Below are 16,987 nucleotides of genomic sequence, written 5' to 3' on the forward strand. Positions count from 1 at the left end.
TACCCTTGTTGATCTTCAGATAGCTGCAAATGATTGCTTATCCAGAATTTTCTAACACACCCCTCATGCTGTTCTCCTTTTCCTTGCAAAGAGAAAGCAACTTGATTCTGCCCTTACATTTCATTGCCTTAGCTCTCTTCTGATAAAATATATCCTACCACTTCAGGCCACCTTTTGACTGATAATTAGTTTCCTACTGAGCCCCTGAGCCTGTATTTCATGGCTCTCTCCAGGCCTGTTTCTGTTTGATTGTACTTCAGTGCAGCTTCCCTGTATCTGTCATGAATTACTGAGAGGATACTTGCATTAAGTGCATTCTTAAGATAAATTCCTTCTCAGTATATACAACTTTTTCTCGGCTACTACAGAAATTTTCTTTAGAGAATCACAGAATCAACTAGTTTGGAAAAGACTTCTGAAATCATTGAGTCCAACTTAAGACCTAACACTGCCCTGTCAATGAGACCATGGCACTAAAGTGACACATCCCCAGGGACAGTGACTCCACCACCACCTCCCTGCACAGCCCATTGCAAGGCCCAATCTCTCTTCCTGTGAAGAAATTCCTTCTAATGTTGAGCCTAAACCTCCCCTGGCACAGCCTAAGACTGAGTCTCTTGTCCTTTGGTTTATTGCCTGGGAGAAGAGACCAATCCCCACCGGGCTAGAGTCTCCTTTCAGGCAGTGGTAAGGGCTCCCCTGAGCCTCCTTTTCTCCAGGATAAACACCCCCAGCCACCTCAGACAGCCCCAGCTCCCTCAGAATTAATTTGCCTTTCTTGTATTTGTCTCCAGACAGGAGGTAAAGTGGAGAATGTTTGTGCCTCTCACAAGGTCCACTTCTTACCTCAAAATGGCAGGTTGCCCTTTTCCCTCCTTAGTGCCAGTCAGGAGGTCTTTCCTACTTGCCAGTCTCTCTTTTAAAATGTTAAAATCTTCAAGATGCTTTCAGAAAATTCAAAATATATGAAATCTGAAATAATCTAGCTACAATCTATCATTGTGCCCTTCTCCTCCACCCCTGCTCAGGCAAGCACTATCTCAGTTATTCTACATACAGCAGCTACTAGTGGCTCACAGGAGGTTATTTAGCAGCACCCTTAAACTTCTTCCTGAGGCTTGGAACAGCCATTTCATTTCAAAAATCAGAAATCAGGAAAAGTCTTGAACAGCAATCAACACTGTGGCCCCCAGACACCACTACAAAGTACTAAATGCTGTTTCCTCCATTGAAATACTAGTGTAAAACTTACTGTGATAAGTAAGTCACTTGCTATGACAACTGCCTAATGAACAATCTTTAAAAAAACAGAGTAAAAGGGAGAAAGAAAGAGAGAGAGAAAGAGAGAGAGAAAGAGAGAGAGAAAGAGAGAGAGAAAGAGAGAAAGAGAGAGAGAAAGAGAGAAAGAGAGAGAGAAAGAGAGAGAGAGACAGGGAGAAAGAAAGAGAGAAAGAGAGAAAGAGAAAGAGGGAAAGAGGGAAAGAGGGAAAGAGGGAAAGAGGGAAAGAAAGAGGGAAAGAAAGAGGGAAAGAGGGAAAGAGGGAAAGAGGGAAAGAGGGAAAGAGGGAAAGAGGGAAAGAGGGAAAGAGGGAAAGAGGGAAAGAGGGAAAGAGGGAAAGAGGGAAAGAGGGAAAGAGGGAAAGAGGGAAAGAGGGAAAGAGGGAAAGAAAGAAAGAAAGAAAGAAAGAAAGAAAGAAAGAAAGAAAGAAAGAAAGAAAGAAAGAAAGAAAGAAAGAAAGAAAGAAAGAAAGAAAGAAAGAAAGAAAGAAAGAAAGAAAGAAAGAAAACAATAGAGGAGAAAACTTCTTTCCTGTTTATTGACCTTTAATTGTATATTTGTTCACAGACTTGCCTGGTCAAATCCATGTCAAAAGCCAGGGAACTAATGCAGTAGTCACGTGGACTCCAGAATACAATCCAAAATGTTTTGTGGTTGACTGGGGCACTGGTAAAGAGGATATGCAAATGAAAATAATAACTACGGCCAGCAGAAATTTCACATTAGGTAACAGCAACCACCACACCTCCTATGGAGGCACCCTTTCCTTTCTTGCTTATTTTGGTTGGGCAGAGTAGGATTTTTGTTCTGTTTTTAAAAGCAAACTGAAGATCCACACAGATAAGTACAGCTCTTAATATTTGTCCAGTACAGAGTCATCATCTAATGCTTAGCAACATTAAGACAGATAAAAAGCAGAGTTTTCATTAGGGTTCTTCTGGATACTGTTGGGCAAGAAATGCAGCCAAGGTACTGACAAGGTACAATGTCTCTCTTTGTCCACATGCAGACATATTCATTACTGGCTTACAAAAGACCTTTCATCTTGTACCTAGATAAGCTTATCTGTCAATATAAACCACTCTGTCACAGACTCCCTAAGATTAATTTCTATTTTTATACCAATCTGTATACTTGCCAAAGCCTAAGTTCTCAGCTCAAATATTCTCCTTACCATACTAGACATGATGGGCTTCAGTCAGGAATGTTTTTATGGAACAGACATTGAAAATCTTGATTAAAATCAGGTAGGTAACACTTGCAAAGGCCATTCAGCACTGGATTTTATGTACAATAGAGAACATTTAGCTGCAGAGTTCTACAAAGTCTTCTAGAGAGTGCACTGTTTACCTTGGTTCTTCTGCAACATCTGTAGTGCCATCTAGGCACAGAAAACCTAGTTACATCTAGGTTTTTCACTTGGGCTTACATATTCTAGCTGAGTGGGAAATACCTATCCCTGAAATAAGGTAACTACAGCCATTTTAGTTCCCAATTTCTCCTTCAGCAGCCAAAGCCTCCCAGAGGGAGACTATAAACACATCTGTCATCTTTTGGAAGAGAACCCATGTTATGTCTTATTCTGGCTTTGAAATAGTTTCCATAAAGCATCTAGAGACATTGAAGAAGGATGTACATATTTTGCATTCAATGTAAAGCACTGTACACTTATGCTATGAATATCAGAAAGCAAGAACTATATAGAAAATCCATGAAGCTGTTGCCTTTCCTCTTCTTCTTCATAATTTTTAACTTTTCCGTAAACATTGACATACCTTTGTTTGTTTTCCAGACAATTTGCGGCCATATAAGTTGTACAAAATAATGGTACATGCATCTGATGTGTGTCAGTGTGAAAGTTTCATAGGACATGAAAAGACTTTTGGAGTGACCCACTTTTACTCCGTTGAAGGAGGTATTCTTCCCCTTTGTATAACCTCACTTTCTATATTTCTTCTTGTTTTCTATTTGCAGCAATAAAAGAAAGGCTACACAAAATTTCTTTTCCAGGTGACTGAACAGCCTTTATTCTTAGCAGTTATGTCCTGGCAGTGAATGACCTCAATGCTGTTCCTTACTGACAAGTCCGCAGAAATATTTTTATTATGTGTGACATTACCAAAAATAACAGAAAGTGAGTCTCATACCCATGTGGTTCAAATTTGAATTAAATCAGATTTTCCAATCCTAATTTCATAGTGTCTTATATTACAACTTGAAATTAGTATGGCTGTTGCTACTGGAGTAAAATATTCATAATATATTCATAATTCAGTAATATTCATAATGAGACAGTAAAAAATTTCTACCTACTTTGGTATTGCTTAAGGTGGAGGGTTTTTACTCTACGGGATTTTGACTTTCTTTTGCACCCTTTACATCATATTTATAGCATCTAAAATCTGACAAGAACTCTCTGGGAAACAGCTAGGTTTCAGTCTTGTATGTCTATTGAATAGATATTGATGCAAAACTCAAATATCTGTTTTTTTAAGTTCCTAGGACCGGTCCCTCTAATGTAACAATTCTGAATATCACAAAACATTCTGCACTTGTGAAGTGGAGCAAAATAGCTGCAGAAGACCTCTGGGGCTTCCTCCAGGGGTACAAGATCAGTTACACAGATTCATCAAGGAAGAAGTCTCCAGGTAAGTCACAGTTGCCAGAACAAAGCAGCAGCTCAGGGTCATGAAAGAAAAGCTTTGTTCAGACCATTAAGTCTGCTGAGTTATTTATGGTTTCTGTGCAAATTGAGTGCTCTGCTCTCACAGGTCAGCTCCTGGTTAGACATTTAATGCTCTAGATGCTCCCACAGGCACTTAAAATTTTCTAAATGTTATCTCAAATTAATTATTGCTATTTTCTTAAAAATTACATTTCTAAGACTACAGCAGAATTCTCTAGGAACACCTAAAGGAAGACATATATTTTCAGTATTACAATTTCAGTCACAACATTTCTATGTTTCATTGCACCTCATCCAAGCTTGAGTCTGAGCCTTTCTGTAAGATGTAAGACCTGCGTATTTCATTTTTCATCTCAATTTGCATTTTGTACTTCTTACCTGTTTCCAAAGACACCATTATAAATTTAATTTTGGAAACACTTTCTTAAATTGGTAGACTTTATGTCCTAATATTAACTATTAATTGTTACTGCGAACATAGAAACAACTGTTCAGCACGTTAAGTATGTTTTCCTCTCATGAAGTATACTCAACCTTCTTTATTCATCACCTGTGATGGCTTGACCCTGGCTGGATACCAGAGCCACTGGATGCCAAAGCCACTTTATCCCCTCTACAAGTGGACAGGGGAGAGAAAATGTAACAAAACATTCATGGGTTGAGATAAGGACTAGGAGAGATCACAGACTACTGTATGGGCAAAACAGGCTTGATTTGGGGAAATGATTGATATTTATTGTAGATGAAATTCTGAATAGGATAATGACAAGTGAAACAAAATTTAAAACAGCTTTCTCCACCACTCCCTCCTTCCCAGGCTCTAGCTCTTCCCCACCAGCAGCACAGGGAGACACAGACAGGGAGTTACAGTCAGTTCACCACAGATTGTTTTTGCCATTGCTCAGGGAGAAGTCTCTTTCTCCTGCTCCACCGTGGGTTGCCTCCCATGGGAGACTGTTCTCCATGAGCTTCTGCAGCATGAGTCCATCCCACGGGCTACAGTTCTTTACTGATTGCTGCTGCATCCACAGTGTTCACTTCCCACAGGATGAAGTCCTTCAGGCACAGCATGCCCCGGTGTGGGTCTCCCACAGGGTCACAAGTCCTACCTGGAAACCTGCTCCAACAGGGGCCTCCCATGGGGTCACAGCCTCCTGTCAGGCACCCATCTGCCCTGGCCTGGGTCTCCTCCAGGGTCTGCAGGTGGATCTCTGCATCCCCAGGGACCTCCATGGGCTGCAGGGGCACAGCTGCCTCACCATGGTCTGCACCAGGGGCTGCAGGGGAACCTCAGCTCTGGCCCCTGGAGCACCTCCTGTCCCTCCCTCTGCACTGACCTGGGTGTCTGCAGGGCTGTTCCTCTCACATATTCTCACCCCACTCTTCTTCTCTGGCTGCAATTATATTTGCACAGCAATTTTTCTCCTTAAATCTACCACAGAGGCATTACCACCATTTCTGATTGGCTCAGCCTTGGCCAGCAGTACACCTATCCTGGGGCCAGCTGGGATTGGATCTGTTGGACACGGGAAGCTTCCTGCAGCTTCTCACAGAAGCCACCCCTGCTACCAAAACCTGGCCATACAAACTCAATACAGCCTCGGTGTGTTAAAAGCTCATGCTTTTAACCTCTGGATTCAAGTATTTTGGAGAAGTCTTATACCCATCCAAAGAAATTCTGCACAGTCTGGTTTCCTCCAGATGAGGACCAGGGCACTGAAATTTTGCCTTTTCCCCAGTCAGCTACACTGATACATGCTCAGCCATGAGAGTTCATCTAATCATCTCCTCAAACCTCTTGCATTTCAGTTGTTACTCTCAACTCTTCTATCACAAGTTACCATCTTACGGGACTGAAGGAAAAGACCACCTATCGTGTGCAGGTTTCAGGATTCACTAATGCTGGAGATGGACCTCTGACTCTTTCACAATCTTTCAGCACTCCAAAATATGGTACTGTGGAACTATCTATGCATCTGCATTACCCTGCATGAATCTTTGCTTTATGCTCTCTCTATGCTCCCTGACAAGATTTATTATTCAATCCTCAGTTACTGAGAGCAAACACAAAAAAATTGTTCCTCTGCAAGAGGTAAACTTTGTGTTACAGAACTACTCTGTCTGTATTTCATTACCTGCTATACAGGGAAGACTCAGCTAGGGTTCTTCATCTCTGAAACCTTCTCTGACCTTTTTGTTCTAGCTATGTGCACATATCATTATTTATTGAAAACTGCTGTCTAGATTTCAGTAGTTGAAGTTTCTGCCTGTGTCTAGTAATGTTCAATCATTTGCTCTTGGCAAAATCCTGAGCAAACACATAAAATTGGCTTCCTGAGGCATTAATTAAAAAAAATATTTTTGCAGTTAATGCAAAAATAAAATAAAACCTTTCAATTGTTCCAAATGTTGGTGAATACTAATCAAAGTATCTTTTGTTTCCTGATGATTTCAGTGTATTTTAAATAACAGGCCCTTTGGCAAGTTTGCTTTTCTCAGATGTACCTGGATAGGCTAAGACCAATACAGTAACATTTAAAAGGTCTGAAAATCTTAAAATCATATAGGGTTGGCTAAACTTAGTCTTTTGAACATTTATAATACTTCATCAGTTAAACTAAAACTAACACTGCAACAGATTTTTTTTTTTGTTTGACCACAGCTTCCCTTAATGAAGATTTCTAAATAGAAAAAGAAAAGAACATTCTAAGATGGTATCAGTAACCTGTGATATTCAGAGACAGAAGTGTGGAAATGGTTGCTCCCCACAGCAGATTTTTGTATTAGGTGAAAGAGGTATAAAACCATACAACAGAATAGTCAAAAGTGTAAAGCAAAGATAAAACTTAAAATCTTCCTTGAAATCAACAGGATTTTGCAGTCCTCTTCCCCTCACTGAAAACTTTTTCCTGTCAACACAAAATATTAAAGTCTCTCCCTGGTGCTTTTTTTCAGGACTCTATTTTACTCGTCCTATCAAATATATATTTGGAGAGTATTCAATTTTCAGTAAAGTAACAGAGTGAAATTAATAAATTTTAAAATTTTGAGTAATTACACTGAAATTAAATATTATATTTTTGCACTCTCCAAACATTTCACAGGTTATTTAATCCATTAGCAGAATCTCAGTCTTCTTTGCTATAAAAAAACCAAATTTCAGCAACATAGCAATTCACAGCTTTCTAAAATTAGTTTTTAATATTAGGTAGCTAATTTAATTTAAGGTAGCTGTTTGGTAAACAAACAAACAAAACCCCCTCAAAACACACACAAACCTCCCCACTTCTGTTGGGGACGGGTAGGGTAGGAAAAGAAAAAGCAAGTGGCTTTTTTTGCAAATATGGTTTGTCATTATCAGTAACACAATCTTGAATTCACCACGCTCTACTGGCACTATTTTCAAACTTTTGATGTCTCCATCTATAAAGACCTCTACACTGACTCACTCTTAACAACACAGTCGGTTTCAGTTCCTGTGTTAGCCTGAGCATTTTCTCGACCTTCATTAACCTCTCTAACACTTTCTCCCCTTTAGGTAACTGGGATATTGATAGAAAGTAACTCAGGCAAGTATTAAGAGGCAATAGGAGACATAGGTTTGCATCAAGAATTGACAAGTGTTTGATTACAAATAAAGTAGTCTTAATGATCTTGAAATCAACCAACTAAATACACAAACTATGTCATTGCTATCAGGACCAGGCATGACCTCCCCCTCCCAAAAAAAAAAAAAACCTAGGACAAAACAAAACCCAACCAAATTAAAAAAACCCAAACAAAAGAAAAAAACCAAACAAACAAACCAATCATAAAACCACACAAAACCCCTCCAAAAAAACCCAACCAAAAAAAAGTCACCCCAAAAAACCCCAAAACCAACCAATTAACCAACCAACCAACCAACCAAGAAAAACTCTGAACACTATTAGTAAATCCTGAAATAGATTAAAAGCCACTTTCATTCAAATAGTTTCTTATTAAGTCAGACATGCATGAAGGTCCTGACCTGTTAAACAAGCTAAAGCCCATGCAACAGCATGGGGTGCAAAAAAAATGCTTGACGGGTTGGAGAGATGGACAAAGAACCATCTGAAATTCAGCAAAGGCAAGTCAGGGTCCTGCTCCTGGGACAGAACAGCCCCAGGCACCAGCACAGCCTTGGGCTGCCCTGCTGGGGAGCAGCTCTGAGGAGAAGGACCTGGGGGTCCTGGTGGACAACAAGCTGTCCATGAGCCAGCAGCGTGTCCTGTGGCCAAGAAGGCCAATGGGATCCTGGGGACATCAGAAAGAGCATTGCCAGCAGGTCATGGAAGGTGATCCTGCCCCTGTACTCAGCCCTGGTGAGGCCTCACCTGGAGTGCTGTGTCCAGGTCTGGGCTCCTCAGGACAAGAGAGACACGGAGCTCCTGGAGTGGGTCCAGGGGAGGACTGCAAAGATGTTTAGGGAAATGGGACACATTACTAAAAAGGAAAAGCTGAGAGAGCTTGGCCTTTTTATTGTGGAGAAGAGGCAACAGAGAGAGGATCTTATCAGTGTATACAAACACCCAAAGGGCAAGTGTCAGGAGGATGGGGCCAGACTCTTCTGTGGTGCCCAATAATACAACAAGAGGCAAGGAGCATAAACTGAAACACAGGAATTTCCACCTGAACATGATGAAGAACTTCTTTACTGTGAGGGGGGTAGAGTATGGGAACAGAGATACTCAAAACCCTCCTGGATGCAATCCTGTGTCACCTGCTTTAGGTGAACCTGCTTTAGCAGGGGATTAGAATAGATGATTTTCAGACATCCCTTCCAATCCCAACCATTCTGTGACTCTGTGATACCTAAATATCTTAAAAATACAAGCCTGAAAACTCACACTCTGCTGAGAATATCAGGTTCAGTTCTAACTAGATTTTACTTAAATTCCAGAACGTGTAAAGCTGGCTTTGACTTCTGTTTGAAATATTTCTCTCATGAAGTTAGTAAAGGTCTTTCTGTACTTAACATCATAAATCTGATTTAAGCTTTCTGTTTCCCATCAGATAAAGGAGAACTTGAAGGTTTTGTGATTGGTCTTTGTTTCAGCATGATACTCATTCTGGTTTTTGCACCTCTCACTTGTTCTCTGGTGATTAAAAGGTAAGAACAGAACATTGTCTGGAGTTGTTAGCAACACTCTTTGTTTTGCTTGGCTTGGAGTTCATAGTACTCAACTTGTTTTGTCATAAAAGGCAACACAACTCAAAAAACACACAGTACAAAAGCCACCACACTAATTTCACAGTGAGAGCAATCATTAGCCACTGTATGCTGATGAAAATGGTAGAACAAATTAGTAATAAATCTATAACCTTTAGCTTTTGATTCTTTTATCTGACTACCTCCTGTCACAAACATGCTTAGAAAGAGCCAAGACCATTTCTCACATTGGGAAATATGCTACAGATATACAGATAAAGCATGCATTTCATTTTTTTTATCTAAGATGTTTCTTGCAAACTCATTTGGATATTAAATACATAAAGTATGCATATAAGCACATAATGACAGGGAGCAATATATGAATGAGAATGAACAAAAGAGAATAACAAGGGTGCCTTTAAGATCTGGCAATGGTCCTCCTCTTTTAGCAGAAATTGTTCTCTGCAATAATAAAGTATTCACCCCCACGTAATAATCTGAGGTACAATGTCAGGGGCATACACTATGACTAAAAGGTTTGCATAATAATAGATTCTAATACTAATTTTCTGACAAACTTAATTGCACACAACCACCCATGTTACTATTTGGTGTCCTAGAACACTACCCTCCCCTTTTCTCCTCTTCACAAAGCACCAGCCCCAGAAGCTGAAAGCACAGCTGCTGGAGGACAGATGGCACAACCCGTGGCTTGAAAGGCACACAGCAGGACACAGCCTGCTTCAGCTTAAACTGCTGCCCTTGCCACTGGGAAACAGGCTCTGCACGAAGCCTCCTGTGCTCTTACCTTTTCAGATTGTATTTTAAATTTCACTGTGCCTGTTACAGCAGTTCTGACAGGAATTTCTGAGACCTACATGGAAGTTTTGACCTAGAGCAAACTCGATTGTGTTCAACATAAGACCACACTTCATTGTCTGCGCCCAACAGGAAAGAACAGGGGAAAAAAAATACAAACCACAAAACAACCAAGCAGCACACAGGAACCCAGTGTAGCACTACAAAACAGTGCTCAGATTTGTACATTTGTAGTAATATTGTACACTTTGAACCCAGATGAAAGGTCCTAGTGATGCCCTCATTTCAATTGCCCTCTTGATTTGTAAGAAAGGACTCACCAGGCAGCCAAACACCCATCTTCACAGGATCAGCAAGTAACTTTACAGCCACAGACTTTACCTCCAACCACAGCCTAAGCACAGGCAAAGTACCCAAAAGCCAATGAAGTCTGGGTTTGATTTCGAAACTGAAAAACCCTGAAGCCAACACTAAGGCAGAGTGATGGACTATTTAAACTCTCAGCCTCTCTTTCAGTTTTGGTGAGGGTTTTTTATGGACCTGAGATACTGTGTGTAATAACTCCCAGAATGAGCCAAACTCAAAACAATCAGGAAAGAGCAGGAGCTGTGTTGTCTCCTCAGAGCTTTTTCCAGACTACCAGCAGCACTGCTCATGGGCTGAATGCAACAGCATCTTGCTTTTTGTTTTCAGGGGAAAGGAAACTTTTAAATCTAAGCCCAGGAGCAAATACTGAAACAAACTTCACCCTGTATGTCCCAAAGCCCTCAAGAAAGATGGAGGTTTTGTGGAAATGATAACAAATTAGATGTATAGAAATGTTAAATGTATAGATTGAAGGTACAACGTTGCCAGCACTTCCACAGTTCCTTTGTCATTAAACAAAGATGCTACTCATCGTTAACTCAGCATTTCAGTGTAGACCACCAAGTTTGGTCTTCAGCTTTTAATTAGCATTATGCTTAAATGTCTCTGTAGAACACCTTTTTTGATGGTTACAAAAATGTTAATATGTTATGTATGAACAGTAATTAATTTAAATGCATATGAAATGTCAGTCATTTAACCTCATGTTAAATGCAAAATACTTCTTTACAGGCTGAAAATATCATACTGGCCCAGTGTACCAAGCCCGAAAAACAGCAGTGCACTTCAAGATATGGCAAGTACTCCTCTGACAGAGAGGAGATCTTTGATTAATCTATAATGTTGCTTATCCTTTCACACTTCACTCTAGAGAATATCTAATATCAACTGCTTGGAGCCAGAGTAATATTGAAAATATAGGCTGGGAGGTGGTTTTATTAAGGCATAGGCTTTTAAATTTAATAAAGGTCTAAGATTTTTTTTTTTTAGTACACTGTAGAGCATTTTTAAAGGCATGGTTCTTAAAAGAACAAACCAGATCTGAATGGGGGTAGATGGAGTCTAAAGGGAGAAATTCAGTTTTTATATCCAGTCAGTTTTCACCAACTCAAACTGATTTTTAAGTACAAGTTACTCAAAATACAAAGTAGTGAATCGTGGCCTTATTCCAGATAAGTATTATGACAGAGGCCATATAAAGTGTTTTCTGAAGTCTGTTCCTCAGTCCCCTGCCTCTGGAGCAATCCAGGGGCTCTGGCTGGCAGCTGGGAGCTGCCTGGGGAGCATCTACTCTTCAACAGGCACCAAGGCTCAGCAGCATGCTCTCTTATGTATTGCTAAGTATACCTGAATTCCAGCACTAAAGAAGCAGGGAAATCAGCTGTTAGGAAAAATACAGCTGGAGACCACATTATGCACTTTTGCCTATTAGTGGACTTACCTGTATCTTTGCCTTCTTCCCGTCCTCATTTTAATAAGATTTCTGCTGCAGTTTTGGTGACATCTGATACTAAAAGTCCTCCTTTTAGAACACCTAAGTTTATCTCTTAAGTCTCAGATCACCTATAATTGTGTTTTTGTAGCAGGAATTAGTACAGCTTTCCTTTATAAATCTGTTTTTCTGGAAGACTTTAACTTATGTTGGGACTTGGCAATCTGGTAGTTTCTCTAATGAGCTTTAACAAGCAGACTTATATCTCATGAAATTTTGGGCATTGGCTAGTAAGTATCTACAAGCCAGACACTGTCCAGAACAGGGATACAGAGTGAAGTGATAAGAAATAACATTTCAGAAGACCCTGATAAATCTGCTGATAATCAGAATTTTTGCTGAACATCAGCACTGGTTCTGCAACAGAGCGAATATGGTTTTTCATATTCCAGATCAGGACTTCCTCACTTGCTTTCCTCCTTTCTTCCACCTAAATATAGGTAAAGAAGTGATGAGTTCAGAGCTAGGCATCAGATAGTCATTTTGCAATGAAGAATTGCAAGTGAAATACAGTGAGACTGCTACAGAAAGGACAAGTAGGTTTAAGAGCCACAGTGCCATTTTGGCATAAAATGCTTAAAAGCAAAATATAGGAATTTAAAACGCCTTTAACTTTTCCTGTAGAGGCAAAGCAACTGTCAAAGAAAATGAAGTCTGTATGAACCACGCCTGGCAGAGAATGCTGTAATGTTGATAACATGTCAGACACAGAAATATCATATACCAGATAATGGTCTGGGAGAAAGCAAAAAAAGCACTGTGTCAGGAGACAGTACAATAAACAAATTACCAGATATACTGTCTAGAAATAATTTGGTATTCTGAACAATTAATGCACTATGGAAGAAAGGTATTCCCCAAACAAGCGTGGCAAAACAGGGGCAGGGAGCAAATCTTGCAATATTCTGCACATTCATTCAATTTCTAGTTGTTCCAAGAGTAACTGCACCAGTTTAGTCAAGCAACTTAGCAATTCTTGACAAAAACACAAAAATAATCCAAAAAGGTGACAAGATTTGTTGTCCAGACAGAGGACTATTTAGCAAAATACAGTCAATGATACGTCCCATTGTACAGAACAGCAGGAGGAACTGGAGACACTTAAATTACAGAGACCAGGAAAATGAATTATGGAGAACTAAAATGTCAGTCACCCACATCAGTCCTATTCTTTACATATATGCAAGATTCTCTGAAGATTCTTCTTCTTCTTCTTCACTTATTGCCTCTTTCTGAGAGAATCATAGCATTGCTCTGTTGTTTAGAAAAGACCTCCACGATCATCAGGTGTAACCATTAACCAGCCCCACTGTGTTCACCACTAATCCACGTCCCCAGGTGACACATGTAGACATCTTCCAAACACTTTCAGGGATGGTGAATCCACCACACCCCTGAACAGCCTGACCACCCTTTTAGAGAAGAAATTCTTCCTAATATCCAATCTAAACCTTTCCTGGTGCAACTTGAGGCCATTTCCTCTCATCCTGTCACTTGTCACCTGTCACCTGTCACCAAGGCAAAGAGACCAACCCCCACCTGGCTACAGCCTCTTTTCAGGCAGGTGTAGGGAGTGATAAGGTCTCCCCTGGGCCTCCTTTTCTCCAGGATAAACACCCCCAGCTCCCTCAGCTGCTCATCACAGGACTGGTGCTCCAGACCTTTAACCAGCATTGCTGCCCTTCTCTGGACTCTCTCCAGCCTCTCAACATCCTCCCTATAAACTGAGGGGGCCCAAAATGAACACAGCACTCGAGGTGTGGCCTCAGCAGTGCCCAGCACAGGGGGACAATCCCTGCCCTGCTCCTGCTGCCCACACCATTGCTGATCCAGCCCAGGATGCCCTTGGCCTTCTTGGCCCCCTGGGCACACCCTGCCTCATGTTCAGTCACTGTCACCAGCACCCCCAGGTCCTTTCCAGCCACTCTGCCCCAGCCTGTGGAGTTGCCTTGGGGAGCAGCACCTGTGTCTGGCCACCAGCTGGATGTAACTCTACTCTCCACCACTCTCTGGGCCCAGACATCCAGACAGTTCTTTACCCAGTGAACAGTGCACCTGTCCAAGCCAAGAGCAGCCTGTTTATCCAGGAGAATTCTGTGGGAAGTGGTATCACAGGCTTTACTAAAGTCCAGGTAGACATAAAATCTATATTAGATTGGGTAGCTTTGGAATTTGGGCTGCTCTTCATTAATATTAATATATATATATATATATATATATATATATATTTTTTTTTTTTTTTTTTTATATATATATATATATATATATATAATGAAGGTACATATCATTCAGATCTTTATTCAAAACAAGGCAGAAGTTAACCACACTGTGATGTCTACTTATCCCATTACAAGAGAAAAATAGAGATATTTTATTTGGTACAGTTAAGATTTCAAAGAACACCATTCTCATTTTCCCAGTCAGATCACAAATTGTAAGAAGAAAGAAAAAACAATACACACTTACTTTTTTCGGAAAAAAAAAAAAAAAAAAAAAAAAAAAAAAAAAAAAAAAAAAAAGTGTAAACAAATTTAGAGCAAGTGGGTGCATAGGGGCAGAGGGGGAAGGAAGAAAAAATATAATAGCTATGCCAGCCTGCCTATAATTTAAAAAACCTTATAGCAAATGTGGGCAAACACAGAACAATCTAGGTGGAAAATAAGGAAGCCTGGTGTTACCAACTGTTCTCCATTTAACCATCCAGAATTTGCAAAAACTTGTTACCCCAGGTATACTCAGATCACAACATGGCATGAAGTTTAATAACAAACTGTTCATGCAGCTGACAGCTTAATCTTGTCTGGCTGCTGTTCAAAGCGCTGCCTTTTTATAGCAATATATTTGCTGAATTTTTTAAAGCTGTGTTCTCAGAACAGCACATCATGAGGCTTACATTTTATCACCATTACTTCTGGTCCGAAGGAAACACAAATGCAAGCAAAAGTTTGATTAAACACTATGGGGCTGGAGAAGATGGTGCTTTGAATTAGGGAAATAAGAATTTTCATTCATATTTCTAAAACCAGAGATAAAATGGATTAATTAGCATATTATTCTTTTTCTTTGCTTTGTCTCACAGACTAATTGGAAACCTATTACAAGGTCACTGCTTCAGGTCCTGTCAGACAATGACACCACCAGCCTTTTTGTGATAGAACATGAGCCAAAGGCTCCTCTGACATTGGACCTCTTCCCAGATGGTGGACAAGACAGCAAACATTACATTTGCCAGTCAGAAAGACCTAGCAGTGACATTGACATGAGCCCAAGGCACAAAGAGATCCCTGCAGAGGCAGTTACAAGTGAAGAAGACACCATTTCCATTGAAGCTCCTCTCCTCAGTGACTATGCCAGCATGGAGCTCAGTCAGAAAGCCCTGACCAGCCTGGCAGTGACCACGCCTGACAGAGCTGCCCATCCTCCTCTGGAAATGGAACTGAGCAGTAAGCCTGCACAAACTAAGCATAAGGTTTTGTTTGCTTCCCAGGACTACCTCAAACAAAGCCAGGTGCTACTTTTGCCACCATCTGGACTAAATTTCACGGGACAAGCCAATTAAACCCGAAGCATCTTCATTATTTTCCTTACCACAAAATCAAGTTCCAAATCTTCACAATACTTCAGTGGAGCCACTGGGACCACATGGGACAGTGAGCTTGTGACAATAGTTATCTCCATTACAGTAAGTTTACTTGGTGAAATAGATTGATTTTACTATTTCACCTCAGTCATTCAGTGGAAAGTCCCACCATCTTCAGAGAGGAAAAAACTTCCATGGACTTATGTGAAAAATCTTTCAGTAAAATACCTCTTGCTTGGTATTTTATTCCAGGGGACTCGGGAGCTATTCCAGGCTTCCACCCTAAGCTTGTCACTCTAAGCACACTCTACAATGTCATTGTAGACATGAAAAAAATTCTCTATTCACAATGACCAGCTTCAGCTCTGATTTTCAGATCTCATAAGTTCTTCAGAAAAGAAATTCCAGCAAAAAAATCTACCACTCCAAAGAAATTCTCCAGCTGGTCAAAGCTGGCCAAAGAAATTTGTGCAAATCTTTTAAACTAGGAATCAAAAGTTTGATAACTGCTCCATGTAAAACACCAACAGTGCTTCACATTCTAGAACTTTACAACTATTTATTGTACATAAATAGTGCTGAGTAAGTGAAGATGATAATAAGTTTCATTAATAGTATTGGAGTTATTACTTGTATTAAATTAAGGCTTTGTCCTCCTACAGCTGCCTACACATTCAGAAAAACTCATCCATAATTTGTGATTGTGAGGTCTAGGCACAGATACATTTTCACGCTGCAATGACAATAACTGTTAAACAGACTTCAGGAGCTGAACAGATATTTCAAGTAGCCATACCTCCAAAAGACTGCATGGAATAGGAGCCACTGGAATACAGGGGATAAAAGGGTCTTCCTCAATATGCTTTCTATGCCACTCCATCATGTATCTCCACAATCCAAGGAGTCTGAACCACTTTCTGGCTTACAAGGCTTTCTCAGTCATGAACTCTTGCAGGCATTAATGCATTTATTGTAGAAGACCCAGTTTATTGTTGTTGTCTCAAGTAAAAGAAGTATTTCATTAAATTTGTTTTGTGGAGAAAGAAATTGATCAATTGTTTTGTAAGCACCAGAGAACCCACAGATGAACATTATTTTAAATTCTCTCATTAAAAGTGAAGGATGATTGGCATTCACATGAATATTTCCACTCAGATTAGGCAGTATGAATTATAGAATGGCCATGCTTGCAAAAACTCAGAGAAATTCCATATCCCCACTTCATTGATTTAGTGAGAATCCATAACAAAACCTAGTTTATTAATTTTACCTTATTTATATTCACTCTCTCTTTAACTGCATATCTCTCAATCTGTTAAGACTGCCAGGGACAAATCTGTATTTCACTGTGGGTTATGCACTGTTTTTTCCTTAGCAGTTAAAATTCATTGTTTTCCCACAAAGCAATGTGCATTTACAGTTGTTAAATCTTGTAATTGAAACAAGGGGTAAGAGAATCACTCCATAGAGACCACAAAAGTCTGGACAGTCTTTTAAATATCTTTCTTCTTTTTTTGAGCTTTAATCTGGTGACTTCACCTGATTTGAATTTAAGAGAATGCAAATAGCTTGATATTAGTGGAGCTATTTTT

General features: G+C 40.1%; 1 protein-coding gene across 1 annotated transcript in view; it reads left to right on the top strand.

The window, feature by feature from the left end:
• Positions 1-16,489, top strand: part of LOC310923136 (interleukin-6 receptor subunit beta-like) — a 31,355-nt gene extending 14,866 nt beyond the window's left edge. Inside the window, exons 9-15 of the mRNA XM_083884268.1 lie at positions 1,847-2,005; positions 3,072-3,194; positions 3,775-3,927; positions 5,775-5,918; positions 9,000-9,096; positions 11,056-11,119; positions 14,895-16,489. Coding sequence (XP_083740394.1) covers positions 1,847-2,005; positions 3,072-3,194; positions 3,775-3,927; positions 5,775-5,918; positions 9,000-9,096; positions 11,056-11,119; positions 14,895-15,374 — 1,220 coding nt within the window. The 3' untranslated portion in view covers positions 15,375-16,489. The remainder of the gene's footprint in view (positions 1-1,846; positions 2,006-3,071; positions 3,195-3,774; positions 3,928-5,774; positions 5,919-8,999; positions 9,097-11,055; positions 11,120-14,894) is intronic.
• Positions 16,490-16,987: the final 498 nt, after the last annotated feature.

Source organism: Zosterops lateralis, assembly GCF_965231275.1.
Source record: "Zosterops lateralis genome assembly, chromosome: Z".
Taxonomy (NCBI): domain Eukaryota; kingdom Metazoa; phylum Chordata; class Aves; order Passeriformes; family Zosteropidae; genus Zosterops; species Zosterops lateralis.